The sequence below is a fragment of the Ranitomeya variabilis genome, chromosome 4, assembly GCF_051348905.1.
Source record: "Ranitomeya variabilis isolate aRanVar5 chromosome 4, aRanVar5.hap1, whole genome shotgun sequence".
Lineage (NCBI taxonomy): Eukaryota > Metazoa > Chordata > Amphibia > Anura > Dendrobatidae > Ranitomeya > Ranitomeya variabilis.
Window position 1 is genome coordinate 562,665,515 of NC_135235.1, and position 16,866 is coordinate 562,682,380.

At 38.2% G+C, this 16,866-nt stretch overlaps 1 protein-coding gene and 1 long non-coding RNA gene across 2 annotated transcripts in view; one reads left to right on the plus strand and one right to left on the minus strand.

Annotated features, from left to right (window-relative positions):
- The first annotated feature begins 5,577 nt into the window (after positions 1-5,577).
- The window catches only part of HNF4A (hepatocyte nuclear factor 4 alpha), a 192,314-nt gene continuing 181,025 nt past the window's right edge, over positions 5,578-16,866 (plus strand). Inside the window, exon 1 of the mRNA XM_077252784.1 lies at positions 5,578-5,831. Coding sequence (XP_077108899.1) covers positions 5,783-5,831 — 49 coding nt within the window. The 5' untranslated portion in view covers positions 5,578-5,782. The remainder of the gene's footprint in view (positions 5,832-16,866) is intronic.
- The window catches only part of LOC143765769 (uncharacterized), a 96,915-nt gene continuing 93,111 nt past the window's right edge, over positions 13,063-16,866 (minus strand). The window contains exon 3 of the long non-coding RNA XR_013213456.1: positions 13,063-13,527. This is a non-coding gene — a long non-coding RNA (uncharacterized LOC143765769). The remainder of the gene's footprint in view (positions 13,528-16,866) is intronic.

Below are 16,866 nucleotides of genomic sequence, written 5' to 3' on the forward strand. Positions count from 1 at the left end.
TCACACAGTAGTTTGTAATCCATAACCAAGAAGATATATAGGGCTGCCTAGCAGCTAAATGATAGATTCCTAATTAAAAAAAGTATACAGAAAAGTTGCAAATAGTCTATTATTTTTACAGCGATATATATGAAAAGGAGTGTAACTTCAGAATCTGACTACACAGGGCTTGTTTGTAGTCTGTTTCCATGGAGACACATAGATCTGTATAAAAGCTGTAGACACATCACTGTTGGAGATTTAAAAAGAACATTGTTTTTAGAAGTTGTTTCTGGTTTTTAATTGAAACGCATTGGACCAATGGACAAAAAAAGTTGCTGATGTAAGTCATGTGTAAGATAAGTATTTCCAGAAAACGTAGAAACTTAAACGGATTTTATGAGTTGAGGAGAATATGGCTGCTTTCTTTTGATAACAGCACCACTCTTGTGAAGTGGTTTTTGTCTCTTATTGCAGCTAAGTTGCTTTCACCAAAAAAAAGAAACAACAAACTGCTAAACCAGACATAACCACTGCACAAAAGTGGCGCTGTTTCTAGACGAAAGTAGTCATGTTCTACTCATCGCATTCAACCCTTTAAAATGGGTAAATTCAAGTCAATGCAATATTGTTCTAATCTTGAAAATTTTTAAGAATTATGCCAAGATCCAAGAAGATCCGTGCCTGACAATAAAGCACAAATGCCACTATTGGCTGATGTGCAGTTTACAGTTGTTTGTGTATATACTATTTCTTCTGTCTATGAATCTTGTGAAATATAGTATTGTATAGCTTCAATTCTGAGTGTTATATGTCTTAATAAAAAAATAACAGGATGGACTAATACATTCCTTCCTCTTTAAAAAAAGAAAAAAAAAACCAATGTAAAGATGTATGTTTTATTTGTTTATTGAATATTTTTTAAGGAAAAGTACAGTGTTCCATTGACAACTTGTATAATGCAAATACTACAAATATTACACACCATTTAACATCATGCTTCTATGTATCATATGGCGCAAAATGTATCATATGGCGCAAAACAGAAGAACACAAAGATCTGTATACAATTAAATGTCAATGCATGAATAATAATATTAAAAAATATGTTTTTTTGTTGATATAGCACCAACATATTCTACAGCACATTACAATTCATTAAATATTACAAACAGAACAATTTTAACACCTTAACCCCCACGGAGGTATATTCGGTTTTGCGTTTTCGTTTTTCGCTCCCTTTCTTCTCAGAGTCATAACTTTTTTATTTTTATGTCAATATGGCCACATTAGGGCTTGTTTTTTGTGAGACGAGTTGTACTTTTAAACAGCACCATTGGTTTTAACATATTGTGTACTGGAAAACGGGAAAAAATTCCAAGTGCAGTGAAATTGCAAAAAAAAGTGCAATCCCACAGTTGTTTTTTTGTTTTGCTTTTTACTGTGTTCACTAATTGCTAAAACTGACCTGCCAATATGATTCTCCAGGTCATTACGAGTTCATAGACACCAAACATGTCTAGGTTCTTTTTTATTTAAGTGGTGAAAACAAATTCCAAACTTCGTTAAAAAAATGCGCCATTTTCTGATACCTGTAGCGTCTCCATTTTTCGTGATCTCGGGCTGGTTGAGGACTTATTTTTTGTGTGCCGAGCTGACGTTTTTAATGATACCATTTTGGTGCAGATACGATCTTTTGATCGCCCATTATTGCATTTTAATGCAATGTTGCGGTGACCAAAAAAACGTAATTCTGGTGATTTTACTTTTTTCTCGCTACGTCGTTCATGTGCTGGAAAAGATGTGGGCTCACCGCCAGAGCCCACATCAAAGGGAGGCTGTCCTACATCGGCGTACTACTACGCCCGATGTCGGAAAGGGGATAAAAAGGGATAGATACGGGTGTGTCTCACAAAATTAGAATATCATCAAAAAAGGGAATTTATTTCAGTTCTTCAATACAAAAAGTGAAACTCATATATTATTAAGAGTCATTACAAACAGAGTGATCTATTTGATGTGTTTATATCTGTTAATGTTGATGATTATGGCTTATAGCCAATGAAAACCCAAAAGTCATTATCTCAGTAAATTAGAATATTAACAAAAAACACCTGCAAAGGCTACCTAAGGGTATGTTTCCACGTTCAGGAAACGCTGCGTTTTTGACGCTGCGTTTTTCCGCAGCTTCAAAAACGCAGCGTCCAGATGTTACAGCATAGTGGAGGGGATTTCATGAAATCCCAACTCCACTATGCGTTTTTCAAAACGCAGCATGTTGCTACAATGAGCAAAACACGCAGGTACACCGCAGGTGACCTGCCAGTGACCTCAGGTGCAGTTTTGGTCAGGATTTTACTTGCATAAAATCCTGACCAAAGCCTGAAGCAAAACTGAACGTGGACACATACCCTTAGCGTTTAAAAAGGTCCCTTAGTCTGTTTAATTAGGCTCCACAATCATGGGGAAGACTGCTGGCTAGACAAATGTCTAGAAGGCAGTCTTTGACACACACTCCACAAGGAGGGTAAGCCGCAAAAGGTTATTGCTAAAGCAGCTGGCTGTTCACAGAGTGCTGTATCCAAGCATATTGATGGAAAGTTGAGTGGAAGGAAAAAGTGTGGTAGAAAAAAGTACACAATCAGCCAAGATAACCACAGACTGGAAAGAATTGTTAAGAAAAGGCCATTCAAAAATTCGGATGAGATTCACAAGGAGTGGACTGCTGCCGGAGTCATTGCTTCAAGAGCCACCACACACAGACGTATCCAGGACATGGGCTACAAGTGTCACATTCCTTATACACTTACAGAAAACCCCCTTGGAAGAAGTATCACACGAAAAGCGCGTCGGGGCTCTGCACTGTATTGCCAGGTAACATGCCTCTACTCAGCCTATTGCACTAGAGACACTTTATTTATATATATATATTGCCATTTGCACATGCACATCTGATTTACCTATTGCACCTATAGGAACCTATGATTTATTTGTTAGTTTAGGGATTTGTGGCCATTGTGCCTGTTTTTTATATTATCCTCTATCCAAATATTATTTTTGACTTTCATGCTAATATTAGAATTTTTGTTGGACAGTTATATACCTCTATATTAGGGTATGTGCACACGTTGCAGATTCGTGTGCGTATTTTACAGCGAAGATCCTGAAAAATCTGCAGGTAAAACACCCTGCGTTTTACCTGCGGATTTACTGCGTTTTTTGTGCGGATTTCACCTGCTGTTTTACACCTGCGGATTCCTATTATGGAACAGGTGTAAAACGCTGTGGAATCCGCACAAAGAATTGACATGCTGCGGAAAATAAACTGCTGCGTTTCCGCACGATATTTTCTGCAGCATGTGCACTGCGGATTTGGTTTTCCATAGGTTTACATGGTACTGTACACCGCATGGAAAACTGCTGCGAATCCACAGCGTCAAATCTGCTGCGGATCCACAGCCAAATCCACAATGTGTGCACAGACCCTTAATAATACCAATTGCATATGGTCTAATAGGCTACATTTATTTATTTATTTTTTGGCATTTATTTTGTGAAATTTAGATCTACTGATCTTATTGTTGTTATAGTGTTCTCTATGCACATATATATGGTGTTTGACTATGGTCTAGAACTCTCACATGTCAGTGGAAGTTTATATAAGAACTTTTTGGAACTAATCCATATATATACCTTTAACTTTACAATGGTACCTTTTGATTTTTATAAAGTTCTTTTTCCAACTGATGTTTGAATTTCTACAAAATGAGTGATAGAGACCTAGAATTATACTATTTCTTTACTTGGTAGGTCTTGGATATTTGCCTATATTTTGACATTGATCTCACAGGCATAGGTTTGTTTTCTGAGAAGTTTATTTTGTATTTGTATCTCCCCTGAGTAATAATTTTATGCAAAGTTTTTAACTTTTGATCTCAACAAAATCAATTCATTTTACTTGGCATAAGCTGCCTGAAATTTTGTTTGATATTTGCCCTTTGATGGAAGTGCCTTTGAATTAGGCCTGTAAATAGGTGAATGAAAAGGGGAGGAGTTGACTCACTCTTTGCATTGTGTGTCTGTGTGTGCCACACTAAGCATGGAGAACAGAAATAGGAGAAGAGAACTGTCTGAGGACTTGAGAACACAGCACCATGGACATGAAATTACTTGTATTAAAAGGTAACTTCAAATCTCAGAGAGACAAAAGTGTCTGGGAGTATAAACTTATGACAACCTTTGACACACTCAGTGGAGGAATGAATGTGTCACATGGATTTATGTCTTTTTACATCAATTAAGGAATTTGCTTTTCAGACCTTGTGGGGGCATCACAACACAGAACCAGACCCCAATCAGAGGACAATAAAACTTTCACACTCCTTATCTATGAACAACTGTTCCAATATTTATGGCCACAACTGTTTATCCCTCTTCCATAATGATAGTTCTGCCTCACGTCACTTGTCTTATCTATTGCATTATTTCTGTGCTGTGTTGTGTATAAATATGTGATTCTTTAGATTCTTTATGCCTGATGAAGAGACCTGTGTAGTCTCGAAAGCTTGCAATTTGTTACCATCTTTTCAGTTAGCCATTAAAAGGTATCAACCACTGAGGACTCTCAATTCTAAATATTTTTCTATCTACTGGCTAACACGGTACAAAGATATATATATATATCTTTCCTGTATTACACATAACTTAATTTATGGACATCCATGGTTTGATTTCTTTGCCGGTATGGATTGGATTTTGTTGTTATCGATATCTGGTGAGAATTTCATGTCAATAGCACCTTTAGAAAGATATATTTACTTAGAAAATTGGTGGCGTGTTCAATACGTATTTCACTTGCTATAGGTAGATAAATAAAAATATATATTTTTTTTAAATATTACTTGACGAGTGCAAGTTCTCTTGGACACCAACTCTGTTTGTCCAGTTGAATATAGCAAGAAAAAAGTAGGTAGCCCTCCAGTTGATCGTGCAAAAAGCACAAGCATGAGAAAGGTTCTTTGAGGAAACGTCAGTCCCTCATTTTTGCACAATTTGGAGTGTTGCCTACATTTTTTCTTGCTAGATAGACAGATGGATAGATATGATGTCACCCTGCATACAACAAGTCTTGCTATAAGATTTGCTGGGATTGCCAATGGAAGCCAGTGTAAACATGGCTACTTTAGGTTGAATCAAACCTTTTTGTTAGCTTTACCTTTTTAGATTGAGTTGATAAATCGATAAGACAAAGTCGCAAAATAATATAGATAGAGGGATAGATAAAAGCCTCCAGGCCTCGTGCCTAGATGTGCTTACTACCTCTACATGCCCGATGTCACACTCCTACAAATATAATTATATAAAAGTTAGATGCGTTATTTTTTTAATAGAAGTACATGTCATTTACTTATAAAATAAATCTTAAAATAATAATGTAATTAATAATTAGAAAGTTCAATAATTAAACGTACATTTGTGTGTTATTTATAATTTCCGGACTATGCATTTCCTATGTATTGAAGAGAGGTGGGATGAGGCGCAGTAACCAGCGATGTTTGAGTTTCTGGCCTAACGGTTGCTATAACTACAACAACCTTGTAGGTTGGTCACCATAAGAAGCTGGTTACTGTTTAACATGTCTTTCTACATTAGTCCTGATTATGAGAATCAATATGATAACAGCACGACACACACACTACCGTGCCTTGTTTTACAACACCTCGCCTCGCAGCGCTCACTTGGTTGGACCTGTTTCGCCATTTCAGCTGTTAACTATTTTCTAAACTGAAGAACGCTATAAGACATGGTCAATGTCAACACTGAGATCAACACCACCATGGAATTGACATACGGTAAGAGGGGAAACTTTATATAATTCATCATGTCTGTATTTGAATTGAGTATTTTTATGTTTTTACTTTATTTTGGGTTTTTCTGTCACACAAAGATGATGTCGGATCAAAATGTCTCATAAGAGACAAACATGAGAATTAAAATCGCATATGACCTGCATTTAAAGTGCATTTATTGTTTTTGTATTCTTCACATTTTGAATTTCAAAAAACATTTTTTTGTGTTAAAATTTCTTGATAAAAGGTGAACAAAACTGACTTTGATCTTAAGCCTCACACTTTCCTTTCCGAGCTAACAAAGAAATACATCTTTCTGTACCAGTCTTGACTTGTATTGTTAAGATTACTGTACTTGTTTTTTATTATGTATACCCCTCCTCATATGTAAAGCGCCATGGAATAAATGGTGCTATAATAATAAATAATAATAATAATTTTATTGTATATTTTCACACTATCTTACACTTCCGAGATTATTGATGTTCGGGTTGTCTTTTTAGATTTATGTTTCTTTTTTTGTATTTTTTTCGTTATTTTCTTTAATATTATATAAACTTTAAGTAATTTACTCTGATATTTATTTTTAGAAATAAATCTTAATTAAACCTATTTCTATATTTTATAATTAGTAGTGTAGCTTTTTTAAGTGGATTACAATTTTTTAAAGTCTTATGACTTACATGAGTGTCCCTTAGATAGAATTATTATATTATTCCGCTGTAATATATATAATATCTTTCAAAATCTTAGGCTTTTTTTACTGACTATAACGCCTACTAAACAAGAAGACATGGCTTTTTTTCACACAGTCAATATCCTTCAACAATAGGGAAGTATCGAACAGCGGAAGTACACACCTTAATGTAAAAAAAGATCCAAAGCAAATAAAATTCTGTGGTTAGCAAACAGATCTTTATAGAAAGTTAAGTGTCAGGGACGTGAATGAATTATTACCTTATTCTAAAATCAACAAGACACTTGGTAAAAGCAGATTACTGAAAGACAGGATTGAAAATATAGTGACTGCCTTGGATTAATGTTTATTATTTCTATAATGATCAAATAATAAATGTTTGTTTGGAATATTAAAATTGTAATATAATTCCGTTATTATTATATTTTTTTGGTATTTTAATTTTATTATATGTATACACACATCGTCAAAATTGTTTGCACCCCTCGTTTAATGACAGAAAAAGCGACAATGGTCACAGAAATAGTTTGAATCTGACAAAAGTAATAATAAATAAAAGCTCTATGAAAATGAACAAATGAAAGTCAGACATTGCTTTTCAATCATGCTTCCACGGAATTAAAAAAAAAATAAAACTCATGAAATAGGCCTGGACACAAATGGTACCCTTAACTTAATATTTTGCTGCACAACCTTTTGAGGCAATCACTGCAATCAAACAATTCCAGTAACTGTCAGTGAGACTTCTGCACCTCTCGACAGGTATTTTGGCCCACTCTTCAAGAGCAAACTGCTCCAGTTATGTCTTGTTTGAAGGTTGCCTTTTCCAGAAGGCATGTCTCAGCTCTTTCCAAAGATGCTCAATAGGATTTAAGTCAGGGCTAATAGAAAGCCACTTCAGAATAGTCCAATGTTTTCCTCTTAGCCATTCTTGGGTGTTTTTAGCTATGTGTTTTGGGTCATTATCCTGTTGCAAGACCCATGACCTGCGACTGAGACCAAGCTTTCTGACACTGGGCAGCACATTTCTCTCTAGAATCCCTTGATAGTCTTGAGATTTTATTGTACTCTGCACAGATTCTAGACACCAAGTGCCAGATGCAGCAAAGCAGCCCCAGAACATAGTAGAGCCTCCTCCATGGTTCACAGTAGGGACAGTGTTATTTTCTTGATATGCTTCATTTTTCCATCTGTGAACACAGAGCTGATGTTCCTTGCCAAAAAGTTCAATTTTTGTCTCATCTGTCCATAGGACATTCTTCCAGAAGCTTTGTGGCTTGTCAACATGTAGTTTGGCAAATTCCAGTCTGGCTTTTTTATGATTTTTTTCAACAATATTGTTCTCCTTGGTCGTCTCCCATGAAGTCCACATTGGGTCATAAAGCAACAGATGGTGCAATCTGACACTGATGTTCCTTGAGCTTGATGTTCACCTTTTAGCTCCATAGAAGTTTTTTCAGGGCTCTTTTGTTACCATTTGTATTATCCGTCTCTTTGATTTGTCATCAATTTTCCTCCTTCAGCCACGTCTAGGGAGGTTGGCTGCAGTCCCATGGATCTTAGATTTCTGAATAATATGTGCAACTGTAGTCACAGGAACATCAAGCTACTTGGAGATGGTCTTATAACTTTTACCTTTAACATGTTTGTCTATAATTTTCTTTGTAATCTCCTGAGACAATTTTTTCCTTCGCTTCCTCTGGTCCATGTTGAGTGTGATACACACCATGTCACCAAACAGCACAGTGAGTATCTGTAGCCCTATATACAGGCCCACTCACTGATTCCAAGATTGTAGACACCTGTGATGCTAATTAGTGGACACACCTTGATTTAACATGTCCCTTTTGTCACATTATTTTCAGGGGTACTATCATTTCTGTCCAGGCCTATTTCATGAGTTTTATTTTTTTTAATTCTGTGGAGGCATTGTTGAAAAACAATGTCTGACTTTCATTTGTTCATTTTCATAGATCTTTTATTTATTATTACTTTTGTCAGATTCAAGTTATTTCTGTGACCATTGTGGGTTTTTCTGTCATTAACCCTTTCATGACCTTGGGATTTTCCGTTTTTCCGTGTTCATTTTTCACTCCCCTCCTTCCCAGAGCCATAACTTTTTTATTTTTCCGTCAATTTGGCCATGTGAGGGCTTATTTTTTGCGGGATGAGTAGTACTTTTGAATGACAGCATTGGTTTTAGCATGTCGGGTACTAGAAAACGGGAAAAAAATTCCAAGTGCGGTGAAATTGCAAAAAAAGTGCAGTCCCACACTTGTTTTTTGTTTGGCTTTTTTGCTAGGTTCACTAAATGCTAAAACTGACCTGCCACTATGATTCTCCAGGTCAGTACAAATTCATAGACACCTAACATGACTAGGTTATTTTTTATCTAAGTGGTGAAAAAAAATTCCAAACTTTGCTAAAAAAAAAAAAAAAATTGCGCCATTTTCCGATACTCGTAGCGTCTCCATTTTTCATGATCTGTAGTCGTTTGAGGGCTTATTTTTTGCGTGCTGAGCTGGCGTTTTTAATGATTCCAATTCGGTGCAGATACGTTCTTTTGATCGCCCGTTATTGCATTTTAATGCAATGTCGCGGCGACCAAAAAAACGTAATTCTGGCATTTCGAATTTTTTTCTCGCTACGCCGTTTAGCAATCAAGGTAAATGCTTTTTTTTATTGATAGATTGGGCGATTCTGAACGTGGCGAAACCAAATATGTGTAGGTTTGATTTTTTTTTAATTGATTTATTTTGAATGGGGTGAAAGGGGGGTGATTTAAACTTTTATATTTTTTTTATTTTTTTCATATTTTTTTACTTTTTTTTTTTACTTTTGCCATGCTTCAATAGCCTCCATGGGAGGCTAGAAGCAGGCACAGCGCGATCGCCTCTGCTACATAGCAGCGATCTGCTGTTCGCTGCTATGTAGCAGAAAATCAGGTGTGCTGTGAGCGCCGACCACAGGGTGGCGCTCACAGCTGCCGGGGATCAGTAACCATAGAGGTCTCAAGGACCTCTATGGTTACTATTCTGCAGCATCGCCGACCTCCGATCATGTGACGGGGGTCGGCGATGCCATCATTTCCGGCCTCCCGGCCGAATGCGGTGGTTAAATGACGCTGTCTGCGTTTGACAGGGCATTTAACTAGTTAATAGGCGTGGGCAGATCGCGATTCTGCCCGCGCCTATTACGGGCACATGTCAGCTGTTCAAAACAGCTGACATGTCCCGGCTTTGATGCGGGCTCACCGCCGGAGCCCGCATCAAAGCGGGGCTTCTGACCTCGGACGTACTATCCCGTCCGAGGTCAGAAAGGGGTTAATCGAGGGGTACGAACAATTTAGACCACGTGTGTATATATACAGTTGTGTGAAAAAGTGTTTACCCCTTCTGATTCCCTATTCTTTTGCATTTTTATCACACTTAAATGTTTCAGATCACCAAACAAATTTAAATATTAGACAAATATCACACTATTAAACAAAAATGCAGTTTTTAAATGGAGGTCTTTATTATTATTAAGAGAAAAAGAAATCCAAATCTTCAGGGCCCTGTGAGAAAAAGTGATTGACCCCCCCTTAAAACATAATTTACCTATGGTTTATCACATTGCTTGGGAAGCTGAGTTCAAATTCCCTAGCCACATGCAGGCCTAATTACTGCCACATCTGTTCTCAATCAAGGAATCACTTAAATAGGACATGCCTGACAAAGTGAAGTAGACCAAAAGATCTTCAAAGCTAGATATCATTCTGCGTTCCAAAGAAATTCTGTAACAAATGAGAAACAAAGTAATTGAGATCTATCAGTCTGGAAAAGGTTGTAGAGTCATTTATTACGCTTTGGGATTCCAGCAAACCACAGTGAGAGCCATTATCCACAAACTGCAAAAACAAGGAACAGTGGTGAACCTTCCCAGAAGTGGCCGGCCAACCAAAAGTACTCCAAGAGTGCAGCGACACCTCATCCAAGAGGTCACAAAACACCACAAAACAACACCAAAAGAACTGCAGGCCTCACTTGCTTCAGTTAAGGTCAGTGTTCATGTCTCCACCATAAGAAATTGACTGGGCAACAATGGCCTGCATGGCAGAATACCAAGACGAAAACCACTGCTGAGCAATACTAATATAAAGGCTTCTCTCTTTTCAGTTTTTCTAGAAAATGTCTTGATGATCCCCAAGACTTTTGGGAGAATACTCTGTGGATTGACGAGACAAAAGTTTAACATTTTTCTAATTTTGGTCATAGACATTACCACAATGAATTTTAAGCAAAACAATTCAGATGCAGTTGAAGTTCAGACTTTCAGCTTTCATTTGAGGGTATCCACATTAAAATTGGATGAAGGGTTTAGGAGTTTCAGCTCCTTAACATGTGGCACCCTGTTTTTAAAGGGACCAAAAGTAATTGGACAGATTAAATAATTTTAAACAAAATGTTCATTTTTAGTACTTGGTTGAAAACCCTTTGTTGGCAATGACTGCCTGAAGTCTTGAACTCATGGACATCACCAGACGCTGTGTTTCCTCCTTTTTGATGCTCTGCCAGGCCTTCACTGAAGTTTAGTCTTTAACAAGTGAAATGCATGCTCAATTGGGTTGAGATCAGGTGACTGACTTGGCCATTCAAGAATATTCCACTTCTTTGCTTTAATAAACTCCTGGGTTGCTTTGGCTTTATGTTTTGGGTCATTGTCTATCTGTAGTATGAAACGACGACCAATCAGTTTTGCTGCATTTGGCTGGATCTGAGCATACAGTATGTCTCTGAATACCTCAGAATTCATTCAGCTGCTTCTGTCCTGTGTCACATCATCAATAAAAACTAGTGACCCAGTGCCACTGGCAGCCATGCATGCCCAAGCCATCACACTGCCTCCGCCGTGTTTTACAGATGATGTGGTATGCTTTGGATCATGAGCTGTACCACGCCTTCGCCATACTTTTCTCTTTCCATCATTCTGGTAGAGGTTGATCTTGGTTTCATCTGTCCATAGAATGTTCTTCCTGAACTGTGCTGGCTTTTTTAGATGTTTTTTAGCAAAGTCCAGTCTAGCCTTTTTATTCTTGATGCTTATGAGTGGCTTGCACCGTGCAGTGAACCCTCTGTATTTACTTTCATGCAGTCTTCTCTTTATGGTAGATTTGGATATTGATACGCCTACCTCCTGGAGAGTGTTGGTCACTTGGTTGGCTGTTGTGAAGGGGTTTCTCTTCACCGTGGAGATTATTCTGCGATCATCCACCACTGTTGTCTTCTGTGGGCGCCCAGGTCTTTTTGCATTGATGAGTTCACCAGTGCTTTCTTTCTTAGGATATACCAAACTGTAGATTTTGCCACTCCTAATATTGTAGCAATTTCTCGGATGGGCTTTTTCTGTTTTCGCAGCTTAAGGATGGCTTGTATCACCTGCATGGAGAGCTCCTTTGAACGCATGTTTACTTCACAGCAAAACCTTCCAAATGCAAGCACCACACCTCAAATCACCTCCAGGCCTTTTATCTGCTTAATTGAGAATGACATAACGAAGGGATTGCCCACACCTGTCCATGAAATAGCCTTGGAGTCAATTGTCCAATTACTTTTGGTCCCTTTAAAAACAGGATGGCACATGTTAAGGAGCTGAAACTCTTAAACCCTTCATCCAATTTTAATGTGGATACCCTCAAATGAAAGCTGAAAGTCTGAACTTCAACTGCATCTGAATTGTTTTGTTTAAAATTCATTGTGGTAATGTCTATAACCAAAATTAGAAAAATGCTGTCTCTGTCCAAATATATATAGACATAACTGTATGTCTCATTACATCTGGTATATAAGTAATACAGCATTTCAGAAAAGGGACATGAGACCAAGAGTAAAATATGGTGGTCGTGCGATGGTCTGGGGCTGTTTTGCTGCTTCAGGACCTGGAAGACTTGCTGTGGTTAATGGAACCATGAATTCTAATATCTTCCAAAAAATCCTGAAAGAGAATGTCTGACCATCTGTTTGTGACCTCAAGCTGAGGCACACTTGGGTTATGCAGCAGGACAATGATCCAAAACACACCAGCAAGTCCACCTCTGAATGACTTAAGAAAAGCAAAATTAAGACTTTAGAGTGACCTAGTCAAAGTCCTGACTTTATTCCGATCAAGATGCTGTAGCATGACCTTAAAAAGGCAGTTCATACTCGGAAACCCTCCAATGTGGATGAATTAGAATAATTCTGCAAAGATGATTGGGCCCAAATTGCTCCAGAACATTGTAAAATACTCATTGCCAGTTATCACAAATGCTTCATTGCAGATGTTGCTTGGTGGTCCAACCAGTTATTAGGTTTAGGGGGCAATCATTTTTTCACACAGAGCTCTGTAGGTTTTAATTTTTTTCCCTTAATAATAAAAACCTTCATTTAAAAACTGCATTTTGTGTTTACTTGTGTTATCTTTGTCTAATATTTAAATTTGTTTGGTGATCTGAAACTTTTAAGTGTGACAAAAATGCAAAGAATAGGGAATCAGAAGGGGTAAACACTTTTTCACACAACTGTATATATACACACACAATAAGATAAAAATAACAATAATATATATTTTTATAGTAAAAAAATGAATGAAACTATGTACTGTATATATAGTTTGATTCATTACTTTAAAAAATATGTACGGTACTTTAATATTTTCATATGATAGAATATCGTATATTTCACATACATTTCTGAGTTTACATTTTTTATTCTGCTGCAGTACAACTAAAGGGTAAATTAAAAATTCTAAACATTTAGAAATATAACCAGGTTCAATAACAATAATAAGAAGAATTAAATTAACACAAAAATCGTTAAATTACTCTTCAAACTCTTTGTCTTTGTTCAAATCCGCTGTTTTTCCACAATTTCAGACATTAGCAGTACAGTATTGCGTTGTACTAGTGTATCTATTTTATTTTATATGGTTGCTAATTGTTCATCACGGTCCAGTGCAGATGTCAAGTTCAAAGTGAAAGGAAACCTGTGGGAAGAAAAAGCATTTTTAACAGGTGCCAAAAGAAATAGTAACATTTTTATCTTTGTCAGTATTGATGAAAAAATGATCAAATTATTACTAATATTCCATAAAAAATGATCACCCCATATGGAGATACAATCTGAAAGATAAATACAAAACTGTTATTGTGCATGCCAGAGGCAAGTCTTAATTTTTTTTTTTACCTTGGTCGTTTTAGCCCACCAGAATGCCAGACGTTCATCTTGTGGGCTCTAGCAGAAGATAATCCAATTCTGCAATGACTTTTGGGCCAGCAGGTCTACAGCAACTACCACTAAATACGAATATGAACATTAAACTATGGTTTAAGCTAATTGGTAATCTTATGGTTAGTTATTCCAGGGGCGGACACAGACAGAAGAGGGCTCCTGTGCAAGAACAATATATGGGCTCTATGCAACCCAAAAGCTCACCATAATGGTCAATTCCACCTGCTTTGGACTCAATAAGGCACCCCTTTACCTCTTGGACCTCTGTGCAGCTGCAAAGGTTGCACTTATGTTTTTCGCACTTGGGTTATTATGGGAAAAGTTTTGGTATCATTTTGTTTCCATTTGTTGTTGGTGTAGCTCCAGTGAAGAGCTTATGATGCCCCTCGGTGGTAGGAGAGCATTTATAGAAGACTTATCCGCTAGGTTGCCATGTCTTCTGGTATGAAGCCATGTTATTTTGGATCCTGAGTATATTATATATGTTATATTCTCACTGTTTCTCAAGATCATCACTTTGGATTATGAAAATTACTGAGAAGCCCCTTCCACTCCTTTTCATTCTTACTGGTCGTAATAAATGACTTTGCTGCATTCAGTTACAGCTGTAACATCTTCTGTAAATATATTTTACATGTAGAATGGTTTCACGTGACAGTTTTGCTTTTTATTACATTGGAAATACCCGGAGATTTTTGTTTAAAGTAATATATGGGGCGTTACTAGATAAGGGCACAGGGGATGTAAATGCCATCTGTACATTAGAGAAGACATGTCAGTTCCCATGATAGATCTGTTCTAATACATTGTTCTGTGCCCCAAAGTACACTGCTGAAAAAAATAAAGGGAACACTAAAATCCCACATCCTAGATATCACTGAATGAAATATTCCAGTTGTAAATCTTTATTCATTACATAGTGGAATGTGTTGAGAACAATAAAACCTAAAAATTATCAATGTAAATCACAACTAATATCCAACGGAGGTCTGGAGTTGGAATGATGCTCAAAATCAAAGTGGAAAATGAAGTTAAAGGCTGATCCAACTTCAGTGGAAATGCCTCAAGACAAGGAAATGATGCTCAGTAGTGTGTGTGGCCTCCACGTGCCTGTTTGATCTCCCTACAATGCCTGATGAGGCGGCGGATGGTCTCCTGAGGAATCTCCTCCTAGACCTGTACTAAAGCATCTGCCAACTCCTGGACAGTCTGTGGTGCAACGTGACGTTGGTGGATGGTGCGAGACATAATGTCCCAGATGTGTTCAATCAGATTCAGGTCTGGGGAACAGGCAAGCCAGTCCATAGCTTCAATGCCTTCATCTTGCAGGAACTGCTGACACACTCCAGCCACATGAGGTCTGGCATTGTCCTGCATTAGGAGGAACCCAGGGCCAACTGCACCAGCATATGGTCTCACAAGGGGTCTGAGGATCTCATCTCAGTTCCTAATGGCAGTCAGGCTACCTCTGGCAAGCACATGGAGGGCCGTGTGTCCCTCCAAAGAAATGCCACCCCACACCATTACTGACCAACTGCCAAACCGGTCATACTGAAGGATGCTGCAGGCAGCAGATCACTTTCCATGGTGTTTCTAGACTCTGTCACGTCTGTCACATATGCTCAGTGTGAACCTGCTTTCATCTGTGAAGAGCACAGGGCGCCAGTGGCGAATTTGCCAATCCTGGTGTTCTGTGGCAAATGCCAAGCATCCTGCACAGCATTGGGCTGTGAGCACAACCCCCATCTGTGGACATCGGGCACTCAGACCATCCTCATGGAGTCGGTTTCTAACCGTTTGTGCGGACACATGCACATTTGTCATTTTGCAGGGCTCAGGCAGTGCTCCTCCTGTTTCACCTTGCACAAAGACTGAGGTAGCGGTCCTGCTACTGGGTTATTGCCTTCCTACAGCCCACTCCATATCTCCTGGTGTTCTGGGATGTCTCCTGGTAGCGCCTCCAGCCTTTGGACACTACGCTGACAGACACAGAAAACCTTCTTGCCACAGCTCACATTGATGTGCCATCCTGGATGAGCTGCACTACCTGAGCCACTTGTGTGGGTTGTAGAGTCCGTCTCATGCTACCATGAGTGGAAAAGCACAACCAACATTCTAAAGTGACCAAAACATCAGCCAGAAAGCATTGGTACTGAGATGCGGTCTGTGGTCCCCACCTGCAGAACCACTCCTTTATTGAGTGTGTCTTGATAATTGCCAATAATTTCCATCTGTTGTCTATTCTATTTGCACAACAGCATGTGAAATTGATTGTCAAACAGTGTTGCTTCCTAAGTGGACAGTTTGATTTCACAGAAGTTTGATTTACTTGGAGTTATATTCTGTTGTTTAAGTGTTCCCTTTATTTTTTTGAGCAGTGTACAGTGTCGTGTGAAAGTATACAGCTCCCTGGAACTTTTCAACCTTTTCCCACATATCATGCTTCAAACATAAAGATACCGAATGTAAATTTTTGGTGAAGAATCAACAAGTGGAACACAATTGTGAAGTTGAATGAAATTTATTGCTTATTTAAAATTTTTGTGGAAATTCAAAACTGAAAAGTGGGGCGTGCAATATTATTCGGCCCCTTTAACTTAATACTTTGTTGCGCCACCTTTTGCTGCGATTACAGCTGCAAGTCACTTGGGGTATGTTTCTATCAGTTTTGTACATCGAGAGACTGAAATTCTTGCCCATTCTTCCTTGGCAACCAGCTCGAGCTCAGTAAGGTTTGATGGAAATCGTTTGTGAACAGCAGTTTTCAGCTCTTTCCACAGATTCTTGATTGGATTCGGGTCTGGACTTTGACTTGGCCATTCTAACACCTAGATACTTTTATTTGTGAACCATTCCATTGTAGATTTTGCTTTATGTTTGGGATCATTGTGTTGTTGGAAGACAAATCTCCGTCCCAGTCTCAGGTCTTTTGCAGACTCAAACAGATTTTCTTTGAGATTGGTTTGTATTTGGCTCCATCCATCTTCCCATCAATTTTAACCATCTTCCATGTCCCTGCTGAAGAAAAGCAGGCCCAAACCATGATGCTGCCACCACCATGTTTGACAGTGGGGATGGTGTGTTCAGGGTGATG